The sequence below is a fragment of the Artibeus jamaicensis genome, unplaced genomic scaffold (genome assembly GCF_021234435.1).
Source record: "Artibeus jamaicensis isolate MK-2021 breed Jamaican fruit bat unplaced genomic scaffold, CSHL_Jam_final contig_490, whole genome shotgun sequence".
In the NCBI taxonomy this organism is placed as follows: Eukaryota; Metazoa; Chordata; class Mammalia; order Chiroptera; family Phyllostomidae; genus Artibeus; species Artibeus jamaicensis.
The window spans coordinates 14,154,328-14,181,257 of record NW_026521861.1 but is presented as its reverse complement, the minus strand read 5'-3'; the positions used below and the strand labels follow the sequence as shown (position 1 = coordinate 14,181,257).

The following is a 26,930-nucleotide window of genomic DNA, read 5'->3' as shown; positions in this document are numbered from 1 at the left end:
AGCCAAGAGAATATTTTGGTGAGGGTGTTTCAGAGAGCTAACAACCGATGAATCTGGACCAAAGTGGCAGAAAGTAAGATCTAATTCTTCGGACCTGGGAGGGAGTTCTTCAAGTTTTCAGGAATCCATTATTCAGAGTTACATTAAAAGCCCCTGTAGTCTTTGTCTCAGGGACAATGATGGTGGTCTTGTTACTATGCTAATCACAATAGGGGGCAGAAAACTCAGCAGAAAGAGATTTCTACCCGTTCTTTTCATTCCTTCAGGTTGAGATTAAGTCATGAGCAGTACAACTGATGTCTCAGTTTTAGGTGTCTTTTAAACAGACTGGTTTTGCTCAGTCCATGTGCTGAAGTAGACTGTACCACAGAGTTTAGTGGTGGAAAGGTACTCGGTCAGCGTAATTTGAGCAAACTGATGGCAACTCCCAGTTTTTAAAAATAATTTTTATTAAACTTAACAATAGCTAGTGGTTCTTTCTACCAATGGGCAGTATAGCTAATGCTAAATATTATTCTGAACTTTAACATTAGTTTCCCAAATATATTATTGATATTCAAAAAAGTTAACATGTTTTTGTTGAAGTGTTAGGATTATACTCCATTTAATATTACTTTAGCACACAATAAACAATTTTAAACTAGGATTTCCTTTTTACCATCATACTTGTCTCAAACCATTTGTACAGCTTAAAATTTTTTTCTTTGAGTAATTGTTTGCCTGCCCCTTAGTAAGTCCCCTGAACGCTTTATACATTCAAATGCAGGTGAAACAGTCAATTTTGTTTTCTTCTCTGGTTGTTACGGCTTGCAATACAGTATTGCCGTTCTTAAATTGCCTGCAATGTATATTGTTAGCTCTTAACATTCTTGAGCAGTAGATGCTTTGGCTGCATTTTTTAAAGGCAGAATTATGCATATAATAGAGAATCAAGGTCCTACTGTCTTCAGGTCATTCATTTACAGGTGTGTTTTGTAACAACCTGCTGCACTACTTTACACTTTCTAATTATATAGGCGAAGAGTTGAATTATTTTAATATGGAGGGTATAGCCCATTATAGATTTTTAAAAAGTTTAAATGGACTGTTCCCAAACTATAGGTATAATTATTAAGCTCTGGGGTGTTATTTAATGGTTTTAAAATTCTTGTAAAGAGGTCTGAATTCATCCTTTTCCCCTTAGAAGGAAAGATGTGGAGTGGGCTGCTACCTCCTGGCCTGAATGAAAGTGATGTTGAGTCGAGTTCGGAAGATGAAGAAGACACTTTAGAGAACTCTGGACTTAATGTACAGGAAGGTGAAGAAGGTGGGACCATTACAGAAACAGAGGTCTCAGACTCCCCTGCAGGTGGACCAAAAACTGATGCAGAGGCAAATGTGAACGCCTACGAAGAGTGTCCTTCTGGAGTTCCCGTACATGTGTGGGATGTAGGTTTTCTCAGCTGTGTTCTTAATAAAAAAAAGCCTGAGTCTCTCTGCCATGGTCAGAATGTGTACGTTCTTGGGAGCCAATAGGCAGGAAGTGTTGGCTCAGAATTCTTTCGTTACTCAGTGGGTCTGTGGTCAGTCCATTGGCCACTCAGACCCTTGCTTTCATTTTTGTTTTGTTTTTCATAAAAAGAGGAAGAAAACAGTAGGATTAGCTACTTTGCCTAACAATGGTAGGAGGAATTTCTATCTTAATTTTATTTTTTTGTTATCTATGAGTCACTGAATTTGCTTTCAAATGATTGGATTGGCTTATTTAGAAATAAAATATGAAAATTCAGTTTTCGAAAGTATCTTGGAGAGTAGAATATCTTAAGAGCTTAAGTTTATATGTTTATAAATACTCAAATTTAATTTTTTATTAACATTTGTTATTTTTTTGAATGTATGTTTTGCCTCAAGATATATTTGCTTTTTTTTTTACTTTTAAATAGAAATTTCAAGAATTGCATAAAAAACACTCTGAACAGAAAATTTCAGCTTCAAGGTTCAGAAGGAAAAAGAGGAAACGCTCCAGAAAAGGTGTTTTGTTTTCCAGTTAATTGTCAGTGATGCTGATGTTAAACTGAAAGCTTTAATGTTGTAACTTTGAAATAACAGCTAAATACTTAGCTATTAACACTGTGAATTCTTTTCAGGAAAATTGAAGGATGAAGAGTCTCATAGGTAAGTGAGATTAAAAATACTTGTCTCTTCTAGACAGTATTTATGGAATTTGTACAGATAGTTCCATTACTAACCTTTGAAACATAAGAACTAGTTGTAATATAATTATAGTGATCAATTTAAAATAACTCAAATAAAAATGAGTATATTTAGTGCAGAATGTATTGTCTGTCTTCCTATAGCGAACAGTCCACAAGTGAAGCGCAGTGGAAGGAACTTACTCAGTATTTTGGAGTCAATGACAGGTTTGAACCTCCTGTGAAAAAGAAAAAAGTTGAGAAGGTGAGGTCTTTTTTTATTGCATCTTATATTTCCCAGTAGGAAGTTTTTGTGATCAGCCTTACCTAGCATATTTCTCATTAATGCGTTCAGTGAAAATGTTAAGATGCCTACTGTGTGCAAGCAAAATGCTAGGCAAACAAGTAAAAATATAGTTACAGATAATTTAAAGGGAAAAAAAAGCTACGAAGGAAGACATGCACAGGATGTTTGAAGATTGTAGAGGGTTTGAAGACATGCAAATGGAGGCCCCGCGTTAGCCTGCTGTGGTCAGGGAGGGCCTTTCTCAGGAAGCTGTTTCATGGAGCCTAAAGGGCAGGAAGGAACGGTCTAAATGAGGAATGCTGGTAACGGCCTGGCCAGGGTCCTAGGGTAGGAAGTCTCCGTGTGCCCTTTGAGTAACTGGAAGAAGGTCCGGCTGGCCGGGATGCAGTCAGTGAGGAGGGTGCTGGACCAGTAGAAGATTGGAGAGGCAGGTGGGCACCAGACTGTGAGACCATAAGGAGCACGGAAAGGAGGGGGGCTTTAGTCACAGTGCAGTTGAGAGTCATTCAGGGGTTTTAAGTTAAAGGAGTGACATGATCTGAATTCTGTTTAAAAGGATTGGCAGTATGTAGAGAATGGACTGTGGGGCACCAAAAGAAGGTGAGAAAAGACCAGGTAAGAGGTTCTTCTAGGCTTGAGGTCATGGTGGCTTGGACCAGATGCTGAACAAGATGGAGAAGAGTGGATTTGAGGTTTATGGTAGAAATAGAATTGACGGTATTTGCCTCTGGGTTGTTTGTGAGGTGGTGGGAAGGGTTTGGGGCATGAGGAGGGAAAGAGCTGTTCCAGGTTGTGCCTTAAGCAGTAGTGTGAATAGTGATGCTAGTTATGAAGATGGGAGAGCTGGGCCAGGGAGGAGATTCACAGCCGGGCCTCTCCAGAGTTTAGGTTGAGGCAGGGCAGTAGCAGCAAGCAGGAGTAGGACAGACTGTTTGTAAAATGAGGCAGGAGCTTGGAGGAGGGTCTGGCTTTAGAAACACATTTGGGAACTTTCAGTCAGTAGATGGTATTAGTACTGTGTGGAAGCTTGAATCGGTGAGAAACTCACACATTCACATATGGGAGCGAGGATGGACTCTGGCAGCGCAGTGGTGGGGCTGGAGGCACAGGGACCTGCCTGGCTGGACCACAAGCATGTCGTCCTTGCCCGTGCAGATAGATGCCTCCTTTTTGGGTCATTGCTGTAGACTGCTTTGTGTACAGAGGGAACATTACCATTTTCTGATGAGTCAGTATTTCTGGTGAAAAATTCTTGATTTTCAAACCGTTGTGGGGTGGTGTTGCATCATTGAGGGCTTGTGCATCAAGGAACTAACACAACAGAATTTTACCTGTGAACTTGTGATTCCAGCTTGGTCAAGTGTCCGTATCATTTAGTTCCTAGAACACTGGGGGCTTGGGACCAGGCTCATCTTCTGCTGTAACCAATGACTGGTGCTGAGCAACCTTTTTATACAAATGTTCAAGCAGGTGCACAGTTTTCTTACAAAGAAAGATTGTAGGTTAGAATTGAAACTAAAACCATTTGGAACTAGTTCCAGTCTGTGACACCATGCCCACGCTGCAGAAGGGGCTGGGAAGCATTTTAAAATTCGATTGCCCTGCAGCGGACCCTTGTGATTCTGGTGGGCTGACTGCACCAGACCTGTTCTAAAGCATCAAGAAGGGGCTTGCTGACAGAAGTGGTCCATGGGTCATCTGCTACCTGCTTTACGTCCCAGCCTCTGACTTAGCCTCAGGCCCAGGTTCTTTTGAGGGAAGAAATGGTTAGTTGTTGGTGCTCATGGGACATTTTTGTATAAGTTTTATTTGTGAATTAGGTCGTCTTCGATCTTCAATTATTTACAGTATTTGTTATGTTTTCTCAACTGTATTGACTTTAGAATGTCTAAATTATTTCTTAGTGAAGTTAAAGCCATGAAATTAAAATTTTAACCATTGTAAAAAGTAGAGATTTTGAGAGTATTTTTTACAGTCTATCTGTGTCAGAATTGTATTATTGCTTCCTATATATGAAATTGTACCTTCCTAATACTGGCTGGATATGGCTCTTAACCGTTGTCTAAAATTTGTCATTTGTATGGGGTAACTTTACTAAGGGATGCTAAGATTCCTTGTGCAAAGTCTTTTAGACAACTCAGTGTTAGGAACTAGTGTTCTGTCTTCCATTATATATGAGATGTATTCTAGAAAACAGTTGCAAGTCAAACATCATTTTAAAAATGAGATTTCTGTTTAAGGGAAGACTGCTGTAAATATTTTCGTGATCGCCCATTGATCTGGTTTATGTTTGGATTTCCTTAACAGTAGACATTACTCTGTATGATTGACATCAAGGAAAGTTATGGCAATCTGTTAAACAAGTAAACTGACTTGGGCCAGTCTTATATCTGCCCAGGATTTGCCAGCAGTATCTATGAGTAAATGCAAGCCTAAAAGGAAAGGAAGGATTTAATGAAGCCAGATTATTCATATTCTCTTGGCAGTTCAGCATCATCACGTGCCGGCAAGTTCACGGTCTTTCTTTGGTCTGGGGTCACTGTTTTGTGTGCATCCCTTTTGCTGTGTCCAACACAGTAAATCGACATTAAAGAATGTCCACAGTGGAGACACCAAGATGAAAGCTAAGAATAAGTGTAAGTCCAGCAGATGGTAGTTACTGCTCAGGAAATCTAGAGAGGGCCATGGACAAACTAGCATAGATTTCTACTCATTATTTCTCCGAAGCGTAGGCTGCTCTGTCACCGTGTCTTTTTACCCTGTATCCCCTGACCCTCAAGAATGGTAAAGCAAAGCAAACTTTTTTTGTGTGTGTGAACTTCTTAATCTTATGTCTATTGTGTGTCTATTTTTTTCCCAGGAACACTGCCAAACTAACTAAAACTGGCTCAGTCAGGGTTGTGTACTTACAACACTGTTTTCACCTGTTTCCACAATAGTGCAGAGAGGCCTGTATTTTTAAATGTAATCTTCCTAATATCCAAAACTTTTAAAAAGTACATGTTTTATTGAGTACAGCCATAATTGTGTTTCTGGCAGCAGTTTACTAATAATTCTGTAATCATTATTTTGAATCTGTGTGGGAATTTCTTTAGAGTAAATTTCATTCATTCATTTCATTTTAAATGTCTCAAGTATGATTAGTTGAGTCAGTTTGATTACCTGCAGTCATTATTGAGGTATAGGGTTATATACACTTAATGGATATACACTTACTTTTTGGCATGAAAAACCAGGGGTACTTTTAATTTTTAGAGTAGTTACACAGTGTCTTGGATGATTTTTTTTTTTGTTAGTTGTTTGTGAGAGGAAATTGCTCTTGTATAACTTGAAAAAAGTGTAACTTTTTTCAAATTTACTTTTTAGTAAAATTAAAATGCCTTTTCCAACCAGAATCTTACATGGAACTCCAGTACGCAGATCAGATAAAAGTCGGTGCCTTGAGTGGGCAGGCAGGAGGGGAGGGTTGTGGTAGTGGGTGTGGACTGGGTGGAGGGTTGTAGTGCTACCGTGGTGTTCCCCTGGTGTCAGTGACAAAGTGGTATCTCCTCCCCTACGTGAGCCTGGTGGGGGGAGCGGGCAGGGCCAGTATTAGTCTCAGAATACGGATGAAGAAACCGAAGCCCAAAGTGATGTCTAAGAAAGCAAACGGAGCAGGGAGAAATGAAACGAGGCTTTAACCCAAGTCGTTTGGTACCAAATACAGGGTTTTTCTGACGTAAAGCCCAACTTAGTTTTTATTTATCCAACTCAAATAATTTAAGCAGATAGGATCCATATGTAAAGGTAACACTAATTCTTAGCCCCTTCCTTTCTTTTTGGAGAGATTACCTAATGTTTCTTCTAGATACTTAGGTCTAATCATAGTATAGCACACTTGAGTGGGTAAGTCACTTGCATTAAGCCTTAAAAATGGACTATATTATATATTCAAATAAATATTCATCAGCAGAATTTCTGTAGAACTATACTGTGGTACAGTTTGACTTCAGAAGCTTGAATTACATATTGAAGATACTCTGCATGTGCACACATGGGTGGTTGATCCTTAATGTCAGACCAGTGGATTTCTCAGATATTTGCGGTACTGCCCTTGGCAACTGCACCTAAACTTACCAGTAATTTAGAGGTTACTTTTTGCCTCGTGGGAACCGGCTAGATACTGAGTTTGGGTGATTTTTCACCTGTGGCCAAACTGCCATCCCTAAGTCTATTTGTCTCTATTGAGATGTATCTGAAGCTGGATTCTGATTCCTGCCAAAAGGCATCTTAAAATCCCACCAAGGCCCTGCAGAGCATGAGGAGTCTTCTGTGCTGCCTGCCGCTCCTGGGGTGTGAAAGACGCCCCAGGAAATCCTCATAAAGCTCACCTAAGTCCAACTTAAAACTTCTAAGAAGCCTTTATACTCAAGTCCTACTTCATGAGATTACTTGCTGACTCGGCGTCGAGTTCTGGGGTCTTGGACTTGCAGTCCGAGCCCTTGAATAACTGTGATTAGGTCTGTGGTCATATGAGGCTAAGCCTTCTCTTTGTTTTAATGGCCTCCTCACATTTAGATAGAATATGAACAACTTATCTATTGAATGACCACCATATTTTAAAAACTTTGATAGGTATTTTACATATATTTCTTTGACCCTTAATATAACTGCAAAGACCGTGGCATCATTCCCATTGCACAGGTGAGATAATTACAATCTTTCCGAGGTTTAGGAACTCACCCAGGTTGCTTGGCTCATAAGTAGAAGAGCTGGAATATGAACCCCGGTCTGGCCTCACCAGCTGTGCTCTCTGTAAGCAGCTGGTAACTTGTGGTGTTAAGGTGATGCAAGTGTCTTACTGTAGGACGCCTTAGTACTAATGTTCGCGTTTGGAATGTTGATGTCTTCTTAAAGAGGCAGAAAGACTGGGTGTACACATAAAACCAGACATTTTTCAGAGCCAAAAGTGACTATTATATTTACATAAGTAAGTTACCAAAAAAGAAAAAGGAAGGAGGAAAAGAAACAGTTCTATCTAGTGAAACTTAGTAGAAATTTAAAAAAAAAAGCAAATACTTTAAAAAGAGCTAACAGCAAAGTCAAACATATACGTGGAATTCTAGGATTTTGTATCTAGGAGAGAATTTTGGTCATCCAAGCCAAACACTCAGATTTTTTGAAGGAAACTGACACGTAAGAACCCAGTACTGTGTTCCCCCAGAGCTGTGACCGCCTTTCCTGGCTTCCAGTCTGTGTTTTCTACCGTACTGTGCCTTCTCCCCCAGGGGCTGCTCCGAGTGGCTGGGGAGTGGAAGGTGGTTGGTGGGGAAGAGATACATCTGTAATTTTTAGATGATTTACTTTTAAGTGAAACTAATACTTGTAAGCTCAGCAGTTCATGCTAGTTTCTAGAAGAGAGGAATGTTCCTGTTTTCCCCTTTGGGACTTTAACTTGTAAGCTGTGGCTGTATCCATGGTAGCCAAAGGGAAGCCAGCAACCTGACGTAATAAACAGACCACTGGTCATTCATGGCCATTGGTGGAAAGAGTAGGGCGGGTTTCTTTTTGCTCACTGACCTGTGACTGTTCCAGGTTGTGGAGTTTGGGAATGCAGTGCCCGGGTGTTACGTCATCTCGGGAGGCCCAGTACTTGGAGGGAAACGCACCGAGCTGCCGTGTGCAGTGAGCAGGGATGGCTCAGCAACGGATGCTGTCAGTGAGCAGGCCGCTGAGGGGAAAGACCGGAGGAGATTAGGTCTGGGTCGGGAATCTGACGCCCCGGAATTGCGGTACAGGGAAAATCGAAGTTTGGTTAAATTAGTGTTTTGTTTTCACATGTCTCAGCGGCATTTGTGGAGACACCTAGTATTCTAGTCAGGTAGGAGGGGCCATGGTTTTAGCATTTCTTAAATGCAATACTTTATTTCTGCCATCAGAATAAATAATAATTACAATATTCCAGATGCAGGTACTGTGCTGTGCAAAATTCTGGGAGCCCAAGATGGAGAAGATGTTCTCCATGCCCTCCAGGAATGTATATTCTAGTAGTAGGAAGATTCATATATAAATAAGTGCAATAAAATGTGACCTTTTTTAACCATAGGGTACTACTACCCTAACATTACTGTGTGGAATTCACTTGGGAACTTGTGAAGTAGTGGATGTGTAGAAGTGTTTCCCATTTGAGGAGGGTTCTCCCAGTACTGATGCAGCGGTGGGTCGCTGCGCAGTAACACAGGCTGAGGGCTCTCTCCTGTGGGGAAGAAACTGGGCTGGATGCTGAGACTCACCAAGCTGGTAACGCGTGTGCTGCCCTCAGCATGGAACCCAAGAGGGAAGACACACCAACTTGCTGTGGTGTAGCAGATCAGCAGGCGCGGAAGGGACGCTGGGAGTGCAGCGTCAGCACGGGGTGGGGGCACTTAGTTGTTGGGCGGGGTCAGTGGGTGTATAGGGATGAGGAGACCTGTGTAGATAGAGGTGACATTGGACATGAGACTCGTAAGGATAAACAGGATGTTTCAAATAGAAGCACATCAGAGGCACAGAGAATGTTAAGAGAATGGCATATGTGGCCAGAGATTAGGAAGTACAACGTGACCCACGCTGAGGCAGCGAAAACATTTGGGGGCCCTGTTGTGAAGGGACTTGGATGCTATTCAAAAGGAGTCAGGAAGTGATACTGTTTTAAGCTGGGTAATGACGTGGTATCTGCTTTAGAAATCTGGAAGGCCAATTTGGAGATGGTTATAATCTTGCAAACGAGATCATGAAGCCCTGAAGGAGCACAGAAGGAGAAATGAGAGGTACTGCAGAGAGAGTGAAAATGAGAGCACGGGGTTGGAGGCATTGAAGCTGGCCAACCGAGGGTTTTATCAGGGGCAGCTAAGTGGGTGGTCAGCTCTGAAGGAAGCAGGGCGGAGTGAGGAGCTGGTTTTCAGACATAATAAAAACTGAAGCTCCGCATCTTAAGTGTGAAGATAACTAGCAGGTAGTTGGAGCTGTAGTTCTCGATGAAGGTGAGAGGTCGAATGTTTTAAATTATAGGGAGATACAAAGCAGCTCGTAAGAATTGAAGCCCTAGGACTGAGTTACTGGGAAAGTGAAGAGGAAGACGAGGAGGCTTGTCACAGAACCTCCAGAATTGCTCTTAATTAGGGGGCAACAAGAGGAGATAAGGAGCTTCAGATATTGAAGATAGATATTTGGGGAGATAGCTTTAAGAATGAGGATGTAGTTAACAAAGATGATCAAGCAGAAGGATGACGGGTGGTGTCACCTGTGACTGCAGAGGGTCAGGATTAGAAAGATGATGTGGGGGCCACTGGTACTGTGTTTTCAGAGAGAGAGGAAGTACTAACCTAAGAAGAAATCAGTTTGAGGGAGGGGCTGAGCCCTCCCATGTAGCATCTGGTCCAGAATGCGGGGGATAAGCTGTGTGTGGGGTGAGAGAAGGATGAGAGAGAAGAGACAAGTTGAAGAGCGCAGATGGGAGGGACTGTGATGAGCACGGGCGGTGGGGTGAGTCTCACCAGGGGAGCGCTTCCTTTCTGGGAGGCAGTAGGATGGAAGGACAGAGTACGTGAAGGTAACGCCGCTTGAGATGGATAAGAGGAAGATTGTAGAAGGGACACACACATTCTTGGTTCTTTTCTTCCCTCCCCTCTCCTGCCTTGGACTCCTGTGCAGTAGGGGATAGATGTATAAAAATCTGCTAAAAAAGGAGGAGGAGGTAGGGTTTAGGGTATTTTGAAAAATGGAAGAGACATGTAGTTTCTTAGAGGAATGTGGGGACTTTGAAGGACAGAATTGAGAGTTTGGAAAACAGCTTTTAGTGAAACCAGTGGTTTGAGTTATTTGATTTTCTCTGATGTTGCTGAGACACTTGGATATTAAAGTAGCAGAAAGAAGTGGTTGGGAAATGCCAAAACAAGAGAAGATGGAGGAGGTGGAAGGCATTGCTTACAGCCAGTGGGTTGTCGGGCTCCACCCTGAGTTTCACATCCAGAGAAATTGCATCTCTAACAAGTTCCCCAGGTACTACTGACGCTGCTGGTCCAGACTCAGACTTGGAGAACTCCTGACTTAGAGTCCGTTAGAAAAGATTAGTCACGGGTTGCAGGCCAGAGAGGGAGAAAAAGAGAATCCAGGAAGGGGCTGAAAGACAGAATAAATATGGGGGTGTCAGGGCGTGGGGTTCCAGATGCAGACAGGGCAGGTTCACTGGCTGTGTACACTTGGGATACGTGTGGCAGGACAGAAACTTGCATCTGGAAAGAATTCCAGAGTGTGAAGGTTCGGAAATGGAGCGTCTGGCGGTGCCCGTCACAGGGCCTAGTGCAGGCACCCTCAGACTTGCAGTCTCCAAGAGTAGGGTCTCTGCCTAAGTGCAGTTCGGTGTCCTGCTTCCTTCTGTGAGAGGGTCTTGTTCGCCTTTCTCGTTTCTCCTCCCCTAAAATAAATCAGCCAAACAAAACTGCGCAGTCATGTAATTGATTCGCGTTCCGGCACAACAAGCTCCATACATGAATGGGCCTGTTTGTGGACCAAACTGGTACCCAGGCCACACTGGGAGTGGCACTGGCCTAGGCCATAGACTATCAAGGTGGAGTTAGAGGTCCCTGAACAGGAAGGGTGAAGGATGAAGGAAGGTGAGTCCAAGGTGTTGTTTGGGACCATATGGTCCCGAACAGATTTACAGGAAAGGGTAATTTCTGGAGACTGGTAGCTGGTCCTGGGACCAGAATGGAACGAGGACAGGGCCATGTGGCTTAGGGTGAGAGGCTCTGAAAGTGCTTGAGTGGAGATCTCAAGCTACCTCTGAGCACAAGGAAATGTGTCATCCTGTTAGGTTCTTAAATGGGTTGAGAGACTTTGAGACGGAACAGTCTTTATTTAACATGGACATCAGTGACAGTCTCATTGGTCTTTGTGTGTGTAATCTTTTGGGGCACATTATGTGTGGGCATTTTTAAAAATTTAGATGTATAAACTTTATTCCATTTTTGCTAATGATAAAAATAGTCTATCTAAGGCAAAAATTTATTGTATATATCTGATGGAGTGATAAGTTGAAGCCTACAGACAATTGTGATTCAGAAATAGCTCATTCAATTTATTGAAGTAATAGTACTTTAAAAAATTTATTATTCAATTACAGTTGTACAGTTTTCTATTCGTGTCCGGTGCACAACATGGTGATTAGATACTTACATTGGTTTGGCCAAAAAGTCCATTTAGTTTTTTCTGTAAAAGACACATTTTTTCCAATTTGATTGCTATCAACTTCAGTGGGTCTACCCGACCATGGAGCACAGTCCAGTGAGAGATCTCCAGTATGAAACTTCGCAAACCACTTTTGACACATTTGATCAGTCACAGCACCTCTTTCCTTGTGTTTCAGTTGTGTTTTTACCTTACGTGAAATAATAACGGATAGTGTGCTGAAAATGTGTGTTTTCTTCCATCTTCAATATTAAAATGGCTACACAAAAATTCACCAATTTTGATATTGTTTTTAAATGCATGCTGTTGTGACAGCTGTCATAATACAGTCAAACAAAATTGTTTTGAATGAAGTGAAAGACAACTAAGTGCTACTAGAGCCACCTTATGGGAAAACCCAAGTGAACATTTTGGCCAGCCCCAAATACTTTATCAGGTAGTCCCGCCGGTAAGTCTGGTTCCCACCTGGCGCTCTGCCTGGTTATCACACTGTTGGTGACTGCGTCCCCTGTGCTGTGCTTCCCGTTTGCATGACTGTCTTTCTAACCGGCGTCTCGTACCTCTTCATCCCTTCGCGTTTTCCACGCAGTCCCCCAGCCACCCTTGCCCCCCTCCGGTGACCGTCAGTTTGTCCTCTGTATCTGCGAGTGTGTTTCCACTTTGGGTAGTGGGTGTTTTTAAAGTCTCATGTCAACAAAGGCTCCAGAGGAACGACATTTCACTCGGTGGTGGGTGTGGTCAAGCGGTCCACCAATGGAAGGCTCATCTTCAGGACTTGTGCTGGGTATGGGAGGAGATGCTGGTTAACTGAAAATGTTACAGGATACGCTAGATAAGCCATTGTTAGGGCAAACTTTTCTTGTAAGAAGCATATATTAGAGCACTTAAACTTATTTTTCTGTAGTACTTACTTTCACAAGCTAAACCTCAATTATTTAAGTCTAAGCATCTTTCCATAAATATATGATAAATACTACCTGATTGGTAATTCCATGAAAGTTTTAAATATGATTTTCTGAAGTATCTTTAGTAAATAAAAAAGTTTCCCTTGGAAAGTAAAATCATTCTCATATGAAACTTCCTTCCCATGTTTGATATTCAACTTAGTACCCCCGGTAGTGGACGACTAGGAGAGGTGGTTGGGTGAAGGTGTCGAGCTACGGCAGGGGGAGGAAGAGAGGAGAGGCAGAGATTGAGTCACGAGATGGCTTAACCACTTGCAGACTCTGACCTTGGCTGAGTCAGTGAGCCCAGGCCTCTGTTTCTCTCCTTTAAAACAGGGAAGCAGTGTTATTTGATAGAGTTGTTATAAGGATTAAATGAGCTTTCTCAGAGTGTCAGCCCAGGGTCTGTCACGTAATTTCTAACTATTACCATTTACATTACTGTCGTTAGCAAGAGAAAGTATAGTCCTTAGAGTCACAAAAGCCTGGACTTACTTTATTTTTCTTAGTCCAAGAAGTTATATGCCCTTGGATAAGCCATCAATGTCTCTGAGTTGCCCTCTCGTCAGTGAATGGTTTGGTGCCAGCTGTCATGTAGTGTCCTCATGGGAATCAAGTGGTCTGAGTGTGTGATGTGTGTGGTGTGGCCCTGAGTCAGTGGTCTGAGTGTGTAACGTGTGTGGTGTGGCCCTGAGTCAAGTGGTCTGAGTGTGTGATGTGTGTTGTGGTCCTGAGACATAGTCTTTGCTAGCAAATTCTTGTTCGCCTTTCTCTCCCGCTGTTAAGTTTCGGGTTTTCTCTCTGTAGTCGGGCCTTGAGAAGCGCATCGACCAGGCTGTGGACGAGGGGGACGTGGAGAAGGCTGAGGAGCTCAGCAACCAGCTGGCCACCCGAGAGGTGAGTGGGACCGATGGCACGTTTTCTGTGTTTCCAAGTTTTCTAAAATGAACGTACATTCCTTTTGTGATCATAAGTAAGTTCAGTATTCAGATATTTGATCTAAGATTTTTCTTTCAGTCTGTTTTCTTCTCTCGTGTTCTGCCATTTATTTAAAAACATTTTTGTTTCTAAATTAAGTTTAAAACGTACAGTGGAAATAATCCATGATTGATATTCCGCCCTAGATTTTACATAATTCAGAGAGCTTTTTTGCCCGTTATGATTAAAAGGCCAGCTTTGTCTTCCTATTTGCATCTTTAACTCAGTTTAACTCGCCCTCAGGGCACAGCGCCTTTCTAACTCTTGCTCCCAAAATGTTTTTTTACTTCATATTCCGCCTATTTTCCTCAGCCTTAAAGAATGTTCAGACCTTCTTTTTTTTAACCTATAGTTTATAGAGTAAAACTAATAGATACATGATATGTTCTGTATTTTTTTCCCAAGTACATAGACTTCTGGAAGATTCTGTCTCGCCCCTTTCCGAGGGGAATGTCCCTCTAATTGGGGCTCAGTGCTGCTTGTCACTTGGCAAGGTCCTATGTAAAGAGCTTGTACTGGCATCTGTTTTGTTGTAGCTGCTGTTGTTTGTGATTCTTTTGTGTTTTTTCTAGGACAAAAGTTCTACCATAACTTTCACTTTCAGCATGTCTCTGCCTTCTGCATTTTATTCTTAAGCTGTAACTACTCTGTGGGGTTTGATTTCAGGGAAATATCATCTGTACAAACTGTTGGCTGTATGTACTTACTATACTTTCTTACTCACCAGAATTTTTTTCTGAGACTAGTGGTGAAATTACAGTCTCAATAAATTTCTCTGTGGAATTACTATTTCGCTCTTACATCATCAGATGTCAAAAATCCACCCTGATGACTGTTTATGGCTTCTGGCTGTAAGAATCCTGTGAAGTTAACGTTTTTATGTGGGAAAAACAAGTCCGGAAGTGAGGCTTAGGGATTCGGAAGTTGTCTTTTTTTCCTGAAGCTTCAGTGATGCCCTGGGGGGAGACGGGGTCACCAGCGGCCTCACGTCCAGCGGCAGTGGCACGTTAGCTCCGCCTCGTCGGCCGCACCCTTGTTCACCGAGGAGCCTTTCTCCTCCTGCCCCTTCGAGCTGCTTGTGATAAAGAGCAGGCGTGGTGCCCGACAGGCCTCAGAAGTGCGAGTTTCCTTGGAGGGTGTTCGGTTTTGGTGTTGCATTTTTTGTCATGCTGCTGTTTTAGAAGTGGAAATTGTGTAACACAGACTAGTGTCCTTTTAAGGGTAATTATCTGTCACACCTTATAACAAATGAGATTGCTCTAGAAATACATGGTATTTTCAGCATTTGTAAGGATAGTGAACATTTTTCTCAAACGTTCTTTTTACTTCCATACAAAAGTAATGCTTTGTTCTAGTAGAACAAATTAAATTTATTTAGTGTGGGGTTAAAGAATTCTGATGAAAAGAGAAACAGTCATTTGGGTCCTATTCTTGTCTTTGTGGAAGTGGAAAAACATCTGGAAAGGGTTTGCTGTTCAGACACAGGCCCTGGAAGGACACTGGTGCCGTGTTAACTGGGTGCCCGGGAGGAGTCACTAAGGGGATGGAGATGGAGTTTCCTGAACAAATAGTTCAGTTTGAGATTGAAGTTTGCATGTTTATCCCTTCGGTGTCACACGCCGTGGAGATGAGATGGGATTTGGAGAAGTACGTAATTGCGCGTTTGGGGCAGAAACCCTTTATAAAAATGAAATGTATACTGCATGGCAGGTGTCCTTTTGGACTCAGGTATATAGGTTTTTAGTCAGGAGCATTTTCTCTTTTCAAGAAGCAGTGACTGGGACCAGCTGATAAAGCCTTTGCTCAGAGGCACAGACCCCGGAGTTCTTAAAGCCTTTTCTAACCATAATAAGTGAAACTAATTTTTGATGTTTAACATTTATAAGTCTTTGAAACCAATAGGGCAGAATCAGTATGGAGAAAAATGGTGCCAGGAGTAGAACCATGTTTCAAGATGGTCCTTGAAAACAGTTCCTCAGAAATAAGCCAAAATAAGACTGTCAGTCCGCTACCGCGGGACGCAGCCAGTGCGTGTTTTCCCAGAGTCACGTTCCCTGAAATGGACGAGGACATTAAGGATGTATGCAATCTGGTTTGGGGCGGCGGCGGCTCAAGTTCACGTGGTTGAAGCCTGGATTGTGCTGTTATCTTTGGTTTTACCCACTTAGTAAAGTGGTTGCTTTGAAACTCCCTCTGGTTGATTAAACACTTCTTTGTTGTTAATCGGAGGAGAGATGAAGTGAAAAATATACTTGGGTTTGTATCATATTGATGAAACTGCTTAACAAGTTGTTTTTTAAAAGATACTGTTGCTCTTATACACATAACACTCACACACAAAAGTATTTGAGCATGTCTGTGGCTTATTCCCCTCAGGCCTGAATTGGAGTACATTCCATTCATTGATAGCAATCTGTCTTCCTCTGGTACTTTTTATAATTTGCAGCATATTAATATTCACATCCGAGATACTGTGGTTATAATTTGCTGCCATCTTCGCCAAGGCCAAAACCCCTCAGTTTGAGCAGTGATAGAAAATGTTTTATATTTTAAAGCTTTTTGCCTGAGTTAATGAATGCAGGCCAAGGCAGTGACTTCCACTGCTAGTGCTGCTGGGCATGGTGTTTTTTTAAAACCTAATTTAAGGTCTCACAAGTATAAATGATTTTTAAAAATTCCATGTTAATATTACCTTTTTGTGGGTATAAAAAATACTGCATTGGCAGTACGAATTAAACTAAGAATTTTAATTTTTATTAAGTTTATTAATAGACTACACAAATGTTTGGATTCCAAACCATATGTAAAGTCAATAATGTTGAAAAAATAATAATTTGTTGCTACTTAAATAACAAAGGTAGGAATGGTTTTGTAAAAAGAAAAAAATACTGTCTGAATTGATTGAGTTATATTCTTAGCTAAATTAAGTGCTGTCTAAATCTGGGCAGGTTATTAATTTGTAGCATAAACTCTGTTTGTAAACCAGTTTCCTAGAAAATCTGAAGGTGTTCTCATTGAAGCGGGGCGTGTGCACATCTGAAGAGGTAGTTTCTGCATTTTATGTCAACACCTGAGAAGTGGTCCTTCATCAGAAGTGCTGTGGGTGCCGGAGCCCTGACCCAGCACCCAGAGTTTTCCCAGTGCAGTTCGCTGTTGGCCTTTAGTTTCCCTGAGGATTCTGGCTACAGTTTGCCCTTTTTATTTTATTTTGGTGGTTTGTTTTACATTGATGTACATGCCATGCTGTCTTGATGGAGTGGCATACTTTCCTCCCCCGCGAAATCCTTTCCAAATAATACAATTTTGACATGTTTAGCTGTCAGAGTACCCGGAGCACGATCATATCTAGAGTTCAGAATTGGAACATTTGTTTACATTTTTGGAGTAGAGATGCTGCCAAACTTGGTGAGTTAGGAGCCACTGTCCTCAGGGCTGTTGCAGAGCTCGTCCCGCAGGAGAGGTGTTTGCATCACACACGGAAGGAGCTGAACGGAACGACACCTACAGGGAAGGAAGTCTGGTGGCTCTAAACCTTCACTCTGTAATCCAGGGAGCAGAATTGTCTTCTTCCGTTTCCATGGATACTCTTCAGGTAGAAATGTCTTACCCACCATGTTTCCAAGGTGAAACAGTTTGGATGTGAAGCTGAACACATACTCCTTTTGGCTATTGTAAGAATTTATCAGCAGAACCTGTGGCTTTGCGAAGGATGGCAGGTACTTCTCATTTTCTTAATTATGATATCTAGCCACTGGAGACTGTGTAAGCAAAGCAAAAGTGCATTAAATATTACTCATTTTTATATGTTAAAAATGTAAAATTTCTCCATTTAAACATTTTATTTTTCTAGAAATGAGATTACTTTGTTAATCTGTACCAATAATGAAGAATACGTTCTTTCATACAAAGTCATGTAATGCCTGCAAACTCGGGCAAAATACATTTTATGTCTTTTGAAATTTTATTACTCTATCCTTTACTTTTTCTTTATTTTTTTCTTTCCAGTTAGTATTGTTTAGGACCATTTTCTTTGTGGTACATTTCACTGGTTACCAATGGGAAAGAATGCAGGGAACTGGAGGGAGAAGAGCCTCATTCATTCGATAGGTTTCTGCTCGTCAGCAGGGTGATCAGCTCCCTGGGCCAGTGGGCACTCTCTCCTACTAGTAGAGGGTATGTGTCTGTCAAGGGGCACCTGGAATGGACACACTTTCAGTGTAACTGGTCATTCCTTAGTGGCTTCTTACTTTAAACGCTCCTCTGTGTATGGTTTTGTATCCTGCACGTAGTCCAGTTAGTTCATGTAGGTGAGCAGTTAGAACAGTGTATGGAAAATAAGCTGTTCCTTTGCAGGTAAGGGACGGCGTCATTGAATTCCTTTACATTGAGGTTCAAGATAGGTTCCTTCCCATAGAAAATTGTGTGCAGCCTTGCAGCTGGGGCATTTTAATATAAGAACAATAAGAATGGCACCAGGTGGTAGGCTTTTCTCGCAGGTTTTTAGGTGGGCTTGGTTCGCTCTGATGGCGTTGAGGATGTTTTCTTTTAACCTTTGGGCTCTGAGTGGGTGATCACCTAGAATGGCGTTCCTTATGCTCTGTTCTAATTACGTTTGTCTGTGCTTTTAACAAACCTTAAAAAAAGATTTCAGATGTTACAAGTCTAATTAAAGAGACAGACAAAGCGTAGTTTATACTGTAGATTTTTTCTGCAGTTCAATTAATCAGCATGTTTTCTCTTTTAATTAAAACCATTTTAGTAAATTAAAGCCCACAGCAAAACACATATATAATTTGTTTGTAATTAGCTCTTAATTGGTGGTAGTTGAAGCTTAGCACCCTCGGTTTCTTTCTTCATGATTGCCATTTTATTAGCAGCCAGTCATTAATTAATCTTTTTCTAATTAGCTTATAAAACTGTTGATGGCACATTATTGTAAATGTGATTTTAAGTTCAAAGCTTGTTAATAAGCTTTCTTACTTAGAAGAACAGAGATAAAGAATTTGCTGAAAACAGTACTACAGTTCTTTAAAAAGCTGTCTTTCTTATGGGGACTGTGTAAAGCATCTAACAGCTTATGGTTAATTTTTCAATGCTTCATTCTCCTTATGAATGGAATAAGTTGCTTAAATATAAATGTCTATATCCAGGAGTAATTTCAATAACATCTTTTCTCCCTCTTGGAGCACTGTAATCTACTTACAATTTGAAGCCTTAATAGTCATCATTAAAACAGGTGTTATATAAACTATTGCACTATGAAATCGAAGTTGATTATATGAATCAAAGTATATTTTCTCACATCTTATGGGCCAAGTACATTTTTTAAGTAAATTGCAAGGTGATTTTTATATATCACATACACACACAAACATACACACATGATACATGATATTTCTGTATAAACAGATCTGTATGGTGTGTTTTAAAAATAGGATTTGTTGGCTTCTACTTTGAAATAAAAACCATTCGTCTTTAGCTGACATGAAGTTGTAGGTGTAAGTGATAGGTGTCGGTGCAGTTGTGCACACACATAGATCTGTGCAGCGCACAAACATGCAAACCTGTGCGTGCATGTTTTGAGATGACAGTGAAATTAGGCTGTTTTCTGTAATAGAGAAAAAATGATTTCATTTCAAGTCAGAGCTTAAATGACAGGATATGACATGGCTGGTGTGCTGTCCTCAGAGCTCCAGCCTCTCAGGTGTGACGGGGAGAGACAGTAGCAATGCAGACGTCCTGAATTACCAGAGCACCTATTCAGTTGTAGTTTGAGTGAAGTACACTAGCCACACCATGCTCTTTACTGAAATTGACTACCGATTTTGTGAAACTCTAACTGCGTGATGTTCTGAGCTGTTTATCAGTATTAGTGTGAAGTTGTGAAAGTTATATATAAAAAAGCATTATCAGTCATTGGAAGTGGTTTTTTTCCCCCTTATTTGCTTTTTGAACTTGGCATGTTATTTCAACTTTGGCTGTTTCTTTGCATGTTTTCAAGGCGGTGTTTTAGGATGCTACACTAGAAAGGGATAGCTGACAAGGAAAAAATTAAAAATTGGATAAAAAGTAAATGAATAATGTCATATTACCAAAAAGATGAGAGGCTAATTTGTGCCGACTTTTTGCTAATTTTGTTCAAGCCTCAAAATGAGGAGCTGTCACCCGGCCTGTGTAGCGCCGATGACAGTGCCAATGATCCATGAAATGAGCTGCCGCTGGCTTTGTTCTGATAAGAATGAGCAAATCTGCACAGGGTTCGGCTCCCAGAATCTCATTTTCATACTTGCATGCAGGCTAAAAGAAATAAGCTGTTTGCAGACTTGATTAATCAGACATTGGAGGGGTTTTTGTCTCTTTGATCTCTTTCGTCTCCTAGGTAACTTGCTTGACATTAATGTTGAGCTTGAGTCAAGACAATCAGGAATTGTCGACCAAACTGATATAAAAATTAAAGACCTTGACACTTTAAGTACTCCAGTAATGGTTCCGCTTTACTTCAGAAAACATCTGTTTTCATTTAATTAAAGAACAAAAGAGAATGGCATAAATATTTTTCATAGAAACCTATTATTCCATAAAAAGTTAAAGTATGATAATTGGCATTTTAAAATAAGTGCCTTGAAAGTATTCAAAAGGGAGGAAAACTTTATAAATCTGTTACAAGCTAGTAGTTTTGAGATGAGTAAAATATTTTATGAAATGGATAAGAAGTTGACAGGCTAGATTAAGCCGTTTGCATCAGATGCTTCAAACAATTATCAGCGAACTTTACAATGGCAAGGTTTAGCAAGAAAAACTAACTTGATTTTGAAAGTTTGTCTTTTAAAAATCACTATGGTACAAGATGTGCCATTATATCTATTTTACAACCCAGTATGATTTACACATGCTAAACCTGTAAAATTGAAAGGAATTAAAAAAATGTCGCCGAGCATTTGCTTGAGGTTATGCAGCCGCTTTTACAAATCTTCCAAGTGGCTGTAAAGATGAATGCCTCTAGGGTCCAGCCAGGGCCCTGCTTTTCCAACCAGCTAAAGCCCTTATCTTAAATCCAAGCAAAGTACCATTAATCTTTTTGAAAGACCTTTTATGGCTTTTAATATATCCCAAATTAGAACATTTTACACCCTTGGTTCCTGAAATATGGTGATAAAAAGCCTTTAGAGCTTAATTTTCCTTACCGCTTGCTCTGACCAATTTGCAGTTCTTTGTGATAATGTTTAGACACCTTAATTAAAATGCAGCAAAATATTGGATGTTCTATATGGAAAATGCTGATACTTTGGCTACACATACAAGAAATTCTGTATATATTTTTTACTCATTTTAAAAAATGTCTTCCCACATTGTGCTGCTGTGGTTATCTGATGACCTGAAACAGTGTTTTATGCAGAAACCATTGACGCAGCTTTTGTGATGTTTACTTGGGCACGAAGAAGCGTTTTTCTTTCTACGGAAGTGAATGGGGATTCCCGATGGCCTGTGTTATTTGTTTGTAATACTGAAACATAGCACGGAATTCTTTTATCTCTGGAACTTGGGTTAGTCATCTTGCCTAGCAAAACGTGTTTCTTCTCCACTGTCTTTTCCATAGAAGATCTTATTCTTTCACATTTTCAAATAGTTCTGCTTTGAAATTCCCCACAAGAATAAGTGAAACATTTATTTTAAGCATTTGAAGGACACAGAATTGATAGGATTTTTCATCATCAGTGCAAGCTTAAAGATTCTTCCCATTAAATACATAGACCAGGCTTGTTTACTGTTTATCAGTTGAAGAACATTCCATTTAGCCTAATCCAAGGCAAAGTACACATAGAAAATAGAGCTTTTACATGAACAGATCTGTTCGAAAGTAATTGCCTGTATACCCAATTATTATATTTATTTAGTCCACAAAATGGCACCCTCTCCTGTAAATACGTGTTTTATACATTATAACGAATTGCTTTTCACAAGTTCATGCTATGTCTGATGGAACATATGCGCTAAACCTTCGCTATGGTGCTGATGGTGCCAGGCTGGCATTCACGGTGCCAGGAAACGAGAAGCCGTTGCGTCCGTAGGGCCTGTGACTGTGTTGAGAGGAGGAGCCCATTTAAGTCAAGTGACCACACGTTCAGACACATCGAGATGCTCTTTGGTTTTTCTCACAACTCTAGAAAATCCATATTGGAAAATTTCAAATAGTTAAAATGTAAGAAATGTCTTAATTTACAACAGTTTTAGAAAATAACTTGGTCACATGGTTGGTGGTATGTGGCAAACCTGTTTAGGTCATTTTGTTTCATACTCAGAGTGTAAGCTCAGTGTAGATATAGACCGAGTGGGGTTTTGTTGGGTTTTTAACTTGGCAGAATTTGCATTCGTTACACATGACACACCGGAATACAGTGAGGTAGAGATGTGTGCTTCTGTGTTTTACCACGTGGAAGTGGGCGCAGGACAGAGACCAAATATTTAGCGAATATGTGGAGAGGCCCAGTTTATATCTTTTTTTTTTTAAGATTTTATTTGTTTTTAGAGCAAGGTGAAGGGAGGGAGAAAGACAGGGAAAGAAACATTGAGGTGAGAGAGAAACATCCATTGGTTGCTTCTTGTACGCACCCTGACCGCAGACGAACCCGCAACTTCCTGTTCGCTGGGCAGTGCCCCACCCGCGGAGCCACACAGCCAGGGCCCAGGGCACATCCCAGACACAGGCAGCGAGCTGTGTGGCACAGCTGCAGCTGTTCATTAGGCACATGTCCTGCGCTCCCAGTGTGGACCCCACAGGACCCCATATTCCCAGCCGCCTTGCACTCAGGGGGTACCGTATAGTAAGTAGTTCTGACCAGAGGGCTGTGGGCAGAAATGACATTTGTCACTTCTGGACTAAAGCTTTTAGGAGCCAGGGTGAGACCCCCTGGCTGTCTCTTCCTCTGCCATGGCAAATTCGGCTTGGAAGCCACACGTTGAGATGCTGGTAGACCACAGGGTGGCAGAGAGCCCTGCCAATCCGCTGCTGACTTTAAGTGAAATGAGGTAAAAGTTCAGCCAGTGAAGTTTGCGGATTTGATTGATAATGCAGTTTTGACTAGCCTCGCCTGGCAGGTGCTGACCTGGTTTTTCACTTAGGACGAACAGATAGATTTCCAGTGGACGGGAGATCCTCCTTACAGATAAGTCAGACCACAGCAGCCTTCCCGGTTCCATTTCCTCTTTGGAGGGTAATGCAGCAGCCCTTTGGGTCTTGGCCCTTTGTTAGTAAATGAAGAACTGAAAATAAAAAGAGAACCAAGAGCCCAAGACCGGTCTTGAGGCAGTATGATGTCACTGGCAGCCCCGTCTCCCCAGCCCCACACTGCAGACTGAATCCTCTATCCCAGGCTCTGTCTCCAGTGCCCGGAGCAGTGTCCGGCAGAATACTGCACTTGGGCCCTCACGGCACTCGCTGAGTGCTCATCACCCTTGTGAGAAGGGGGGGGCACTGCTCATGTCGGGTGGGTTTTGAGAAGGAACAGGCTGGTCTGCTGTCCCTGGTGGGCTCTTGTCACAGCGGATCGTCTGTTCTTCAGTGGCTTTCCTGCCGGTGTTGACCCTGGTTTAACAGTCAGGTTGCGGCCTTTTGTTGCCATTCTTTATGTAGACTGTTCTCTGGATGGAAAAATCGGATCTGTTTATGCTCTCGTTTAGAAGCCCCAGGCGGTGCTTGATTACTACTCATCAGTTTCACCTTGGAGCAAACTGTGCCCCCGGGTGAGGTGGAAGAAGCGTGGGGCGTGCCGCAGCTCCCTTTGCTTCTCTCTTTACCCGGGCTGACTCTGTCTCCCCCTCGGCAGATTCCTGAAACTTGAGCTCTGAGTGGCCCCCAGTCCTTTTTTCCCTCTCCCTTAAGTCTGCTGTCCACTAATGTGCATTAGGTCGAGTGCAGGAATAGAAAAGGTAAGAAACACTGGAAAGAGTTTCAGCCTTTGTTGTTTAGCCTGGGTTCTTAACAGATACTTCTGAGCCATTGTATAGAAGGGTATTTTTAAAGTCAGATCCCATTAAAAGCAGATCCTAGTGCCTGTCCTGGAGACACTTCCTGAGGAAGAGCCTGCAGCGGAGAGCTGGGTGGGGCAACGTGGAAGCCCCTGAGCTGGAGGGACGCAGGAGAGACACAGAAACAAAGACTTGCAGGTCGAGTTAGAGAAGGCCTTGTAGGGTAGGAGAGGAGGAGGCTTCATTCTGATTGGACCTTCCCAGACTGGCAGGTGGGTGTCAGGAGGAGTAGGAACAGAGGGACCAGTGGGGGAAAGACTCAGGTCCCGGGGTCCTGGTGCGCAGCCTTTTCACCTCTGAGCATCCATTATAGTTCCTTCTCTCAGTGAATTTAAAAGCTGTTGCTCATCATGCAAAGTACACTTATGAAGGAGTAATTAGCTTTCCCATGTTTTATTAATCACATCTCTGACTGCCAGTCAGAGCTTCTGATCAGCATGAGATAACTGGTGTGACCATCCCGAGTCGCTGTAATTCTCGCCCAGAGCAAAGAAACTGGATGTCTCTGTCAATCCTTGCAGTCTTATCGGGGCACGTTCCTGCTCAGCCTACTGAAGTGCCAAAATAGCTCGCAGATCTTCATCTCAACCTGTGCAGACCCTTGAGGGCCCTCAGTGTGGGAAGGCTTGCCATCGGGAGACGGGTGCAACTAAGGGCAGGGTCTGGGGGGCGGTAAGGGGATACGGGCCACAACTGTGTCTCCCTGAACTACCACGGTCCTGTAGAAGTCCATTGGAGCCCTACACACAGGGATTCCTCATTTCCTGACACAGCTTCCGTATCCCCAAGTGCTCAAGTGTTTGTATTCGTGTATTAGCTGAAATATTTATTTTTACTTTTTCTTCTAATTCTTAGCTTGGTGTAAAAATTGCCAAAGCAATCGCCTGCCACAACTTCGTGAAAGCCAAAAAGGAAGCTGAAAATTCACAGGTTGCTCGAAAAAAGAAGAAACTTGCATGGGGGTAAGTTTAAGGCTTTTAGTGGTAATTCCATGGACTTCATAGACGCGAACACACCTGTGGCACGTTTTGTGCATCCAGTTCGTGCTTCGTGGTTGCTCCTGGCATTTGTGCAGAATGACTAGGAGACTGTAGTCACGGGGGCACTTCTTCATCCTGCTTGATGTGCATTTTGTGATGGATGGAGTATGTGAACATTTATTTTACTTTGGCACTTAGTAAACATATAACTTTAGCAAAAATATTTTAGAAATAAATTGAGATTTTTTTATGTTCTTTGTTTCAGGTTTGAAGCGAAGAAGAGATGGGAAACCAAGAGTAACATGGGGTACATGTGACCTGCCGAGTCCTTCCAGATGTTGTGTCTTCCCTGAGGTTGCACTTGAGTCTGCACTTGCTCAGCTGGCTGAAAAGATACTCCTGCCTATGTTAAATGTGTCAGAAAACTGGTGGAAGTAGAAAAACAAGCATAAAATTCGGGGGTTTATTATCAGTCTGTTTCTAAAGAGTTCATTCTATTGAAGTGAATGGAATGGAACGTCCTGGTATTTGCACAGGGAGTCTGAGCATACATGCAGAAAAAAGACCGGGTCTATTTATTTATTCACAGGGACTGACATTATCAAGTCGATTTTACTTTCCATCCATCTGGTAGAGCATAGCCAATGAGCTCCTTATGCTTTCTTATCTGTACTCAGTATAACTGCACTTATTCTGGAATTGTGTTTTTTAAGATGGGCATTTGTTTATAATGGATTAGTCATAAATCTAGGAAAGTCTCAATTGATACTGTTTTACAAATGACTGTATCTTAATGTTTTAGAAGTAACTATTGGTTCTTTATTGGATGCAGTGGAGTTGATACTTGGCAGTCACGTAATGAAAGCAGTTGGTTAGTTTTAGTGTACCTTCAGATAAAATACTGCAATAAAGAAAAAGGACAATGTAGTGTGTGGAGAGGGGTTTAAATTCAGCTCTGCCTGGAAACATTTTCCTGAATATCTCTGAGTTGTGTCATTCTTTAAATTATGAGCTGACTCTTAGAAGAGAAAATGGTATAATTGTATTCGAATGTTATAACTGAAGACAACGTAACTTTGGACCTTCTAAGAATGTGGTTTGATTATTTTTACTCTTCCATTGCTCCTTAAAAGACCGAAGCATTAACAAGCCGAATTGGGGTTTGGTGCCATGGGAAGTGGATATCATTAGATGGCTGTGTCATCGTCCTCACTAGAAGGGGCTCTGAGACATCACCAGCTGGTACCAAGACCAGAGCTGGACGCTTTGACTTTTGGGCAGGCCTTCAGTGCTTTAGTACCTCTCTGCTAGGCGCTCAGTAGAGATTAAGAACTACTTACCATGGTTTTCATCAGTTTACCGTCCTCCGTCAAGCTTCATCAGAGGTCTTCTAGCTGTCTGATACAAACTTTCTCTGGCCAGATAACAGATAAATTTAGGAACATATGAAATGAGTCATGATTAGAATTCTATTATTATTTTGTTATTTTTAGGTTTAGAGTAGTAACATAATTTTACTAATTTATTGTTGGCATGTTTAGTGTTTTATCTATGTTCTGGAATAAGTAAATTGATATTTAAGGGAACAAAAATCATATCTTACTTCTGCTTAGGTGATAAAAGCCAGAATAGAGAAAGTAGGATTTTAGATGATCTACTTACAGAATTCACCACGAAAGGTGTCCAGATCAAATATTGCAAAATCTTATATTTTATGATTTAATATTTCCTGTTGCATTTTGCAGATAAACATATACTGCTTACCTGCAACATATCATTTTAAAATCCTAATAGGTAAATATAATCTTACAGTATAGGAACCTTTAAAAAACCCTACCGCACAGCCCAGTGGTTCCATCTGCAGTGGAAGTGTGCTTTCCGAGCAGGGTGGGTGGCACGTCCGGCACAGCTTCTGCCTCGGCTTTCTTTTCCCGCGTCCACTCCTGGGCACACTTAGTGACCCCTGCGGGCACGGTTTGCTGGCGCCCAGGCCCTGCCAGGTGGCCTCATTTAGACTCTGTCTGGTTGGGAACCCTCCTTCAGCCTGTCCCAGCGCCAGTGTTGCCTACTCCACCCCACGGCCTAATGTGGGTGGGGCATTTGAGTTGAGTGGGGGCATTGTGGCAAACTCGGATGGCGCAGGGGACACACATGATAAGAGGGTCATACGGCCCCACCCTTTGGAGGCCTGGGTTGTGAAAAGCTCTGGAACGTGGGACAGCAGAAGGGGGTGGGCAGCAGGAGGCAGGGATTTGCAGGGAGGGAAGGGACCTGCTGTCTCTGATTTGCGCTGCTGGCATGTCATTTGGAATCAGTT

At 41.9% G+C, this 26,930-nt stretch overlaps 1 protein-coding gene across 4 annotated transcripts in view; it reads left to right on the top strand.

Moving 5' to 3' along the window:
• Positions 1 to 25,536, top strand: part of FAM204A (family with sequence similarity 204 member A) — a 30,038-nt gene extending 4,502 nt beyond the window's left edge. For 2 of the 4 annotated variants that reach the window (XM_037132853.2, XM_037132850.2), the window contains exons 2-8: positions 1,184 to 1,428; positions 1,923 to 2,010; positions 2,127 to 2,154; positions 2,337 to 2,436; positions 13,437 to 13,526; positions 24,489 to 24,595; positions 24,879 to 25,536. In XM_037132853.2, the coding sequence (XP_036988748.2) occupies positions 1,184 to 1,428; positions 1,923 to 2,010; positions 2,127 to 2,154; positions 2,337 to 2,436; positions 13,437 to 13,526; positions 24,489 to 24,595; positions 24,879 to 24,930 (710 nt within the window). In that variant the 3' untranslated portion in view covers positions 24,931 to 25,536. The remainder of the gene's footprint in view (positions 1 to 1,183; positions 1,429 to 1,922; positions 2,011 to 2,126; positions 2,155 to 2,336; positions 2,437 to 13,436; positions 13,527 to 24,488; positions 24,596 to 24,878) is intronic. The other 2 variants (XM_037132852.2, XM_053668463.1) reach the window with 1 other exon arrangement.
• The last annotated feature ends 1,394 nt before the right edge of the window (positions 25,537 to 26,930 follow it).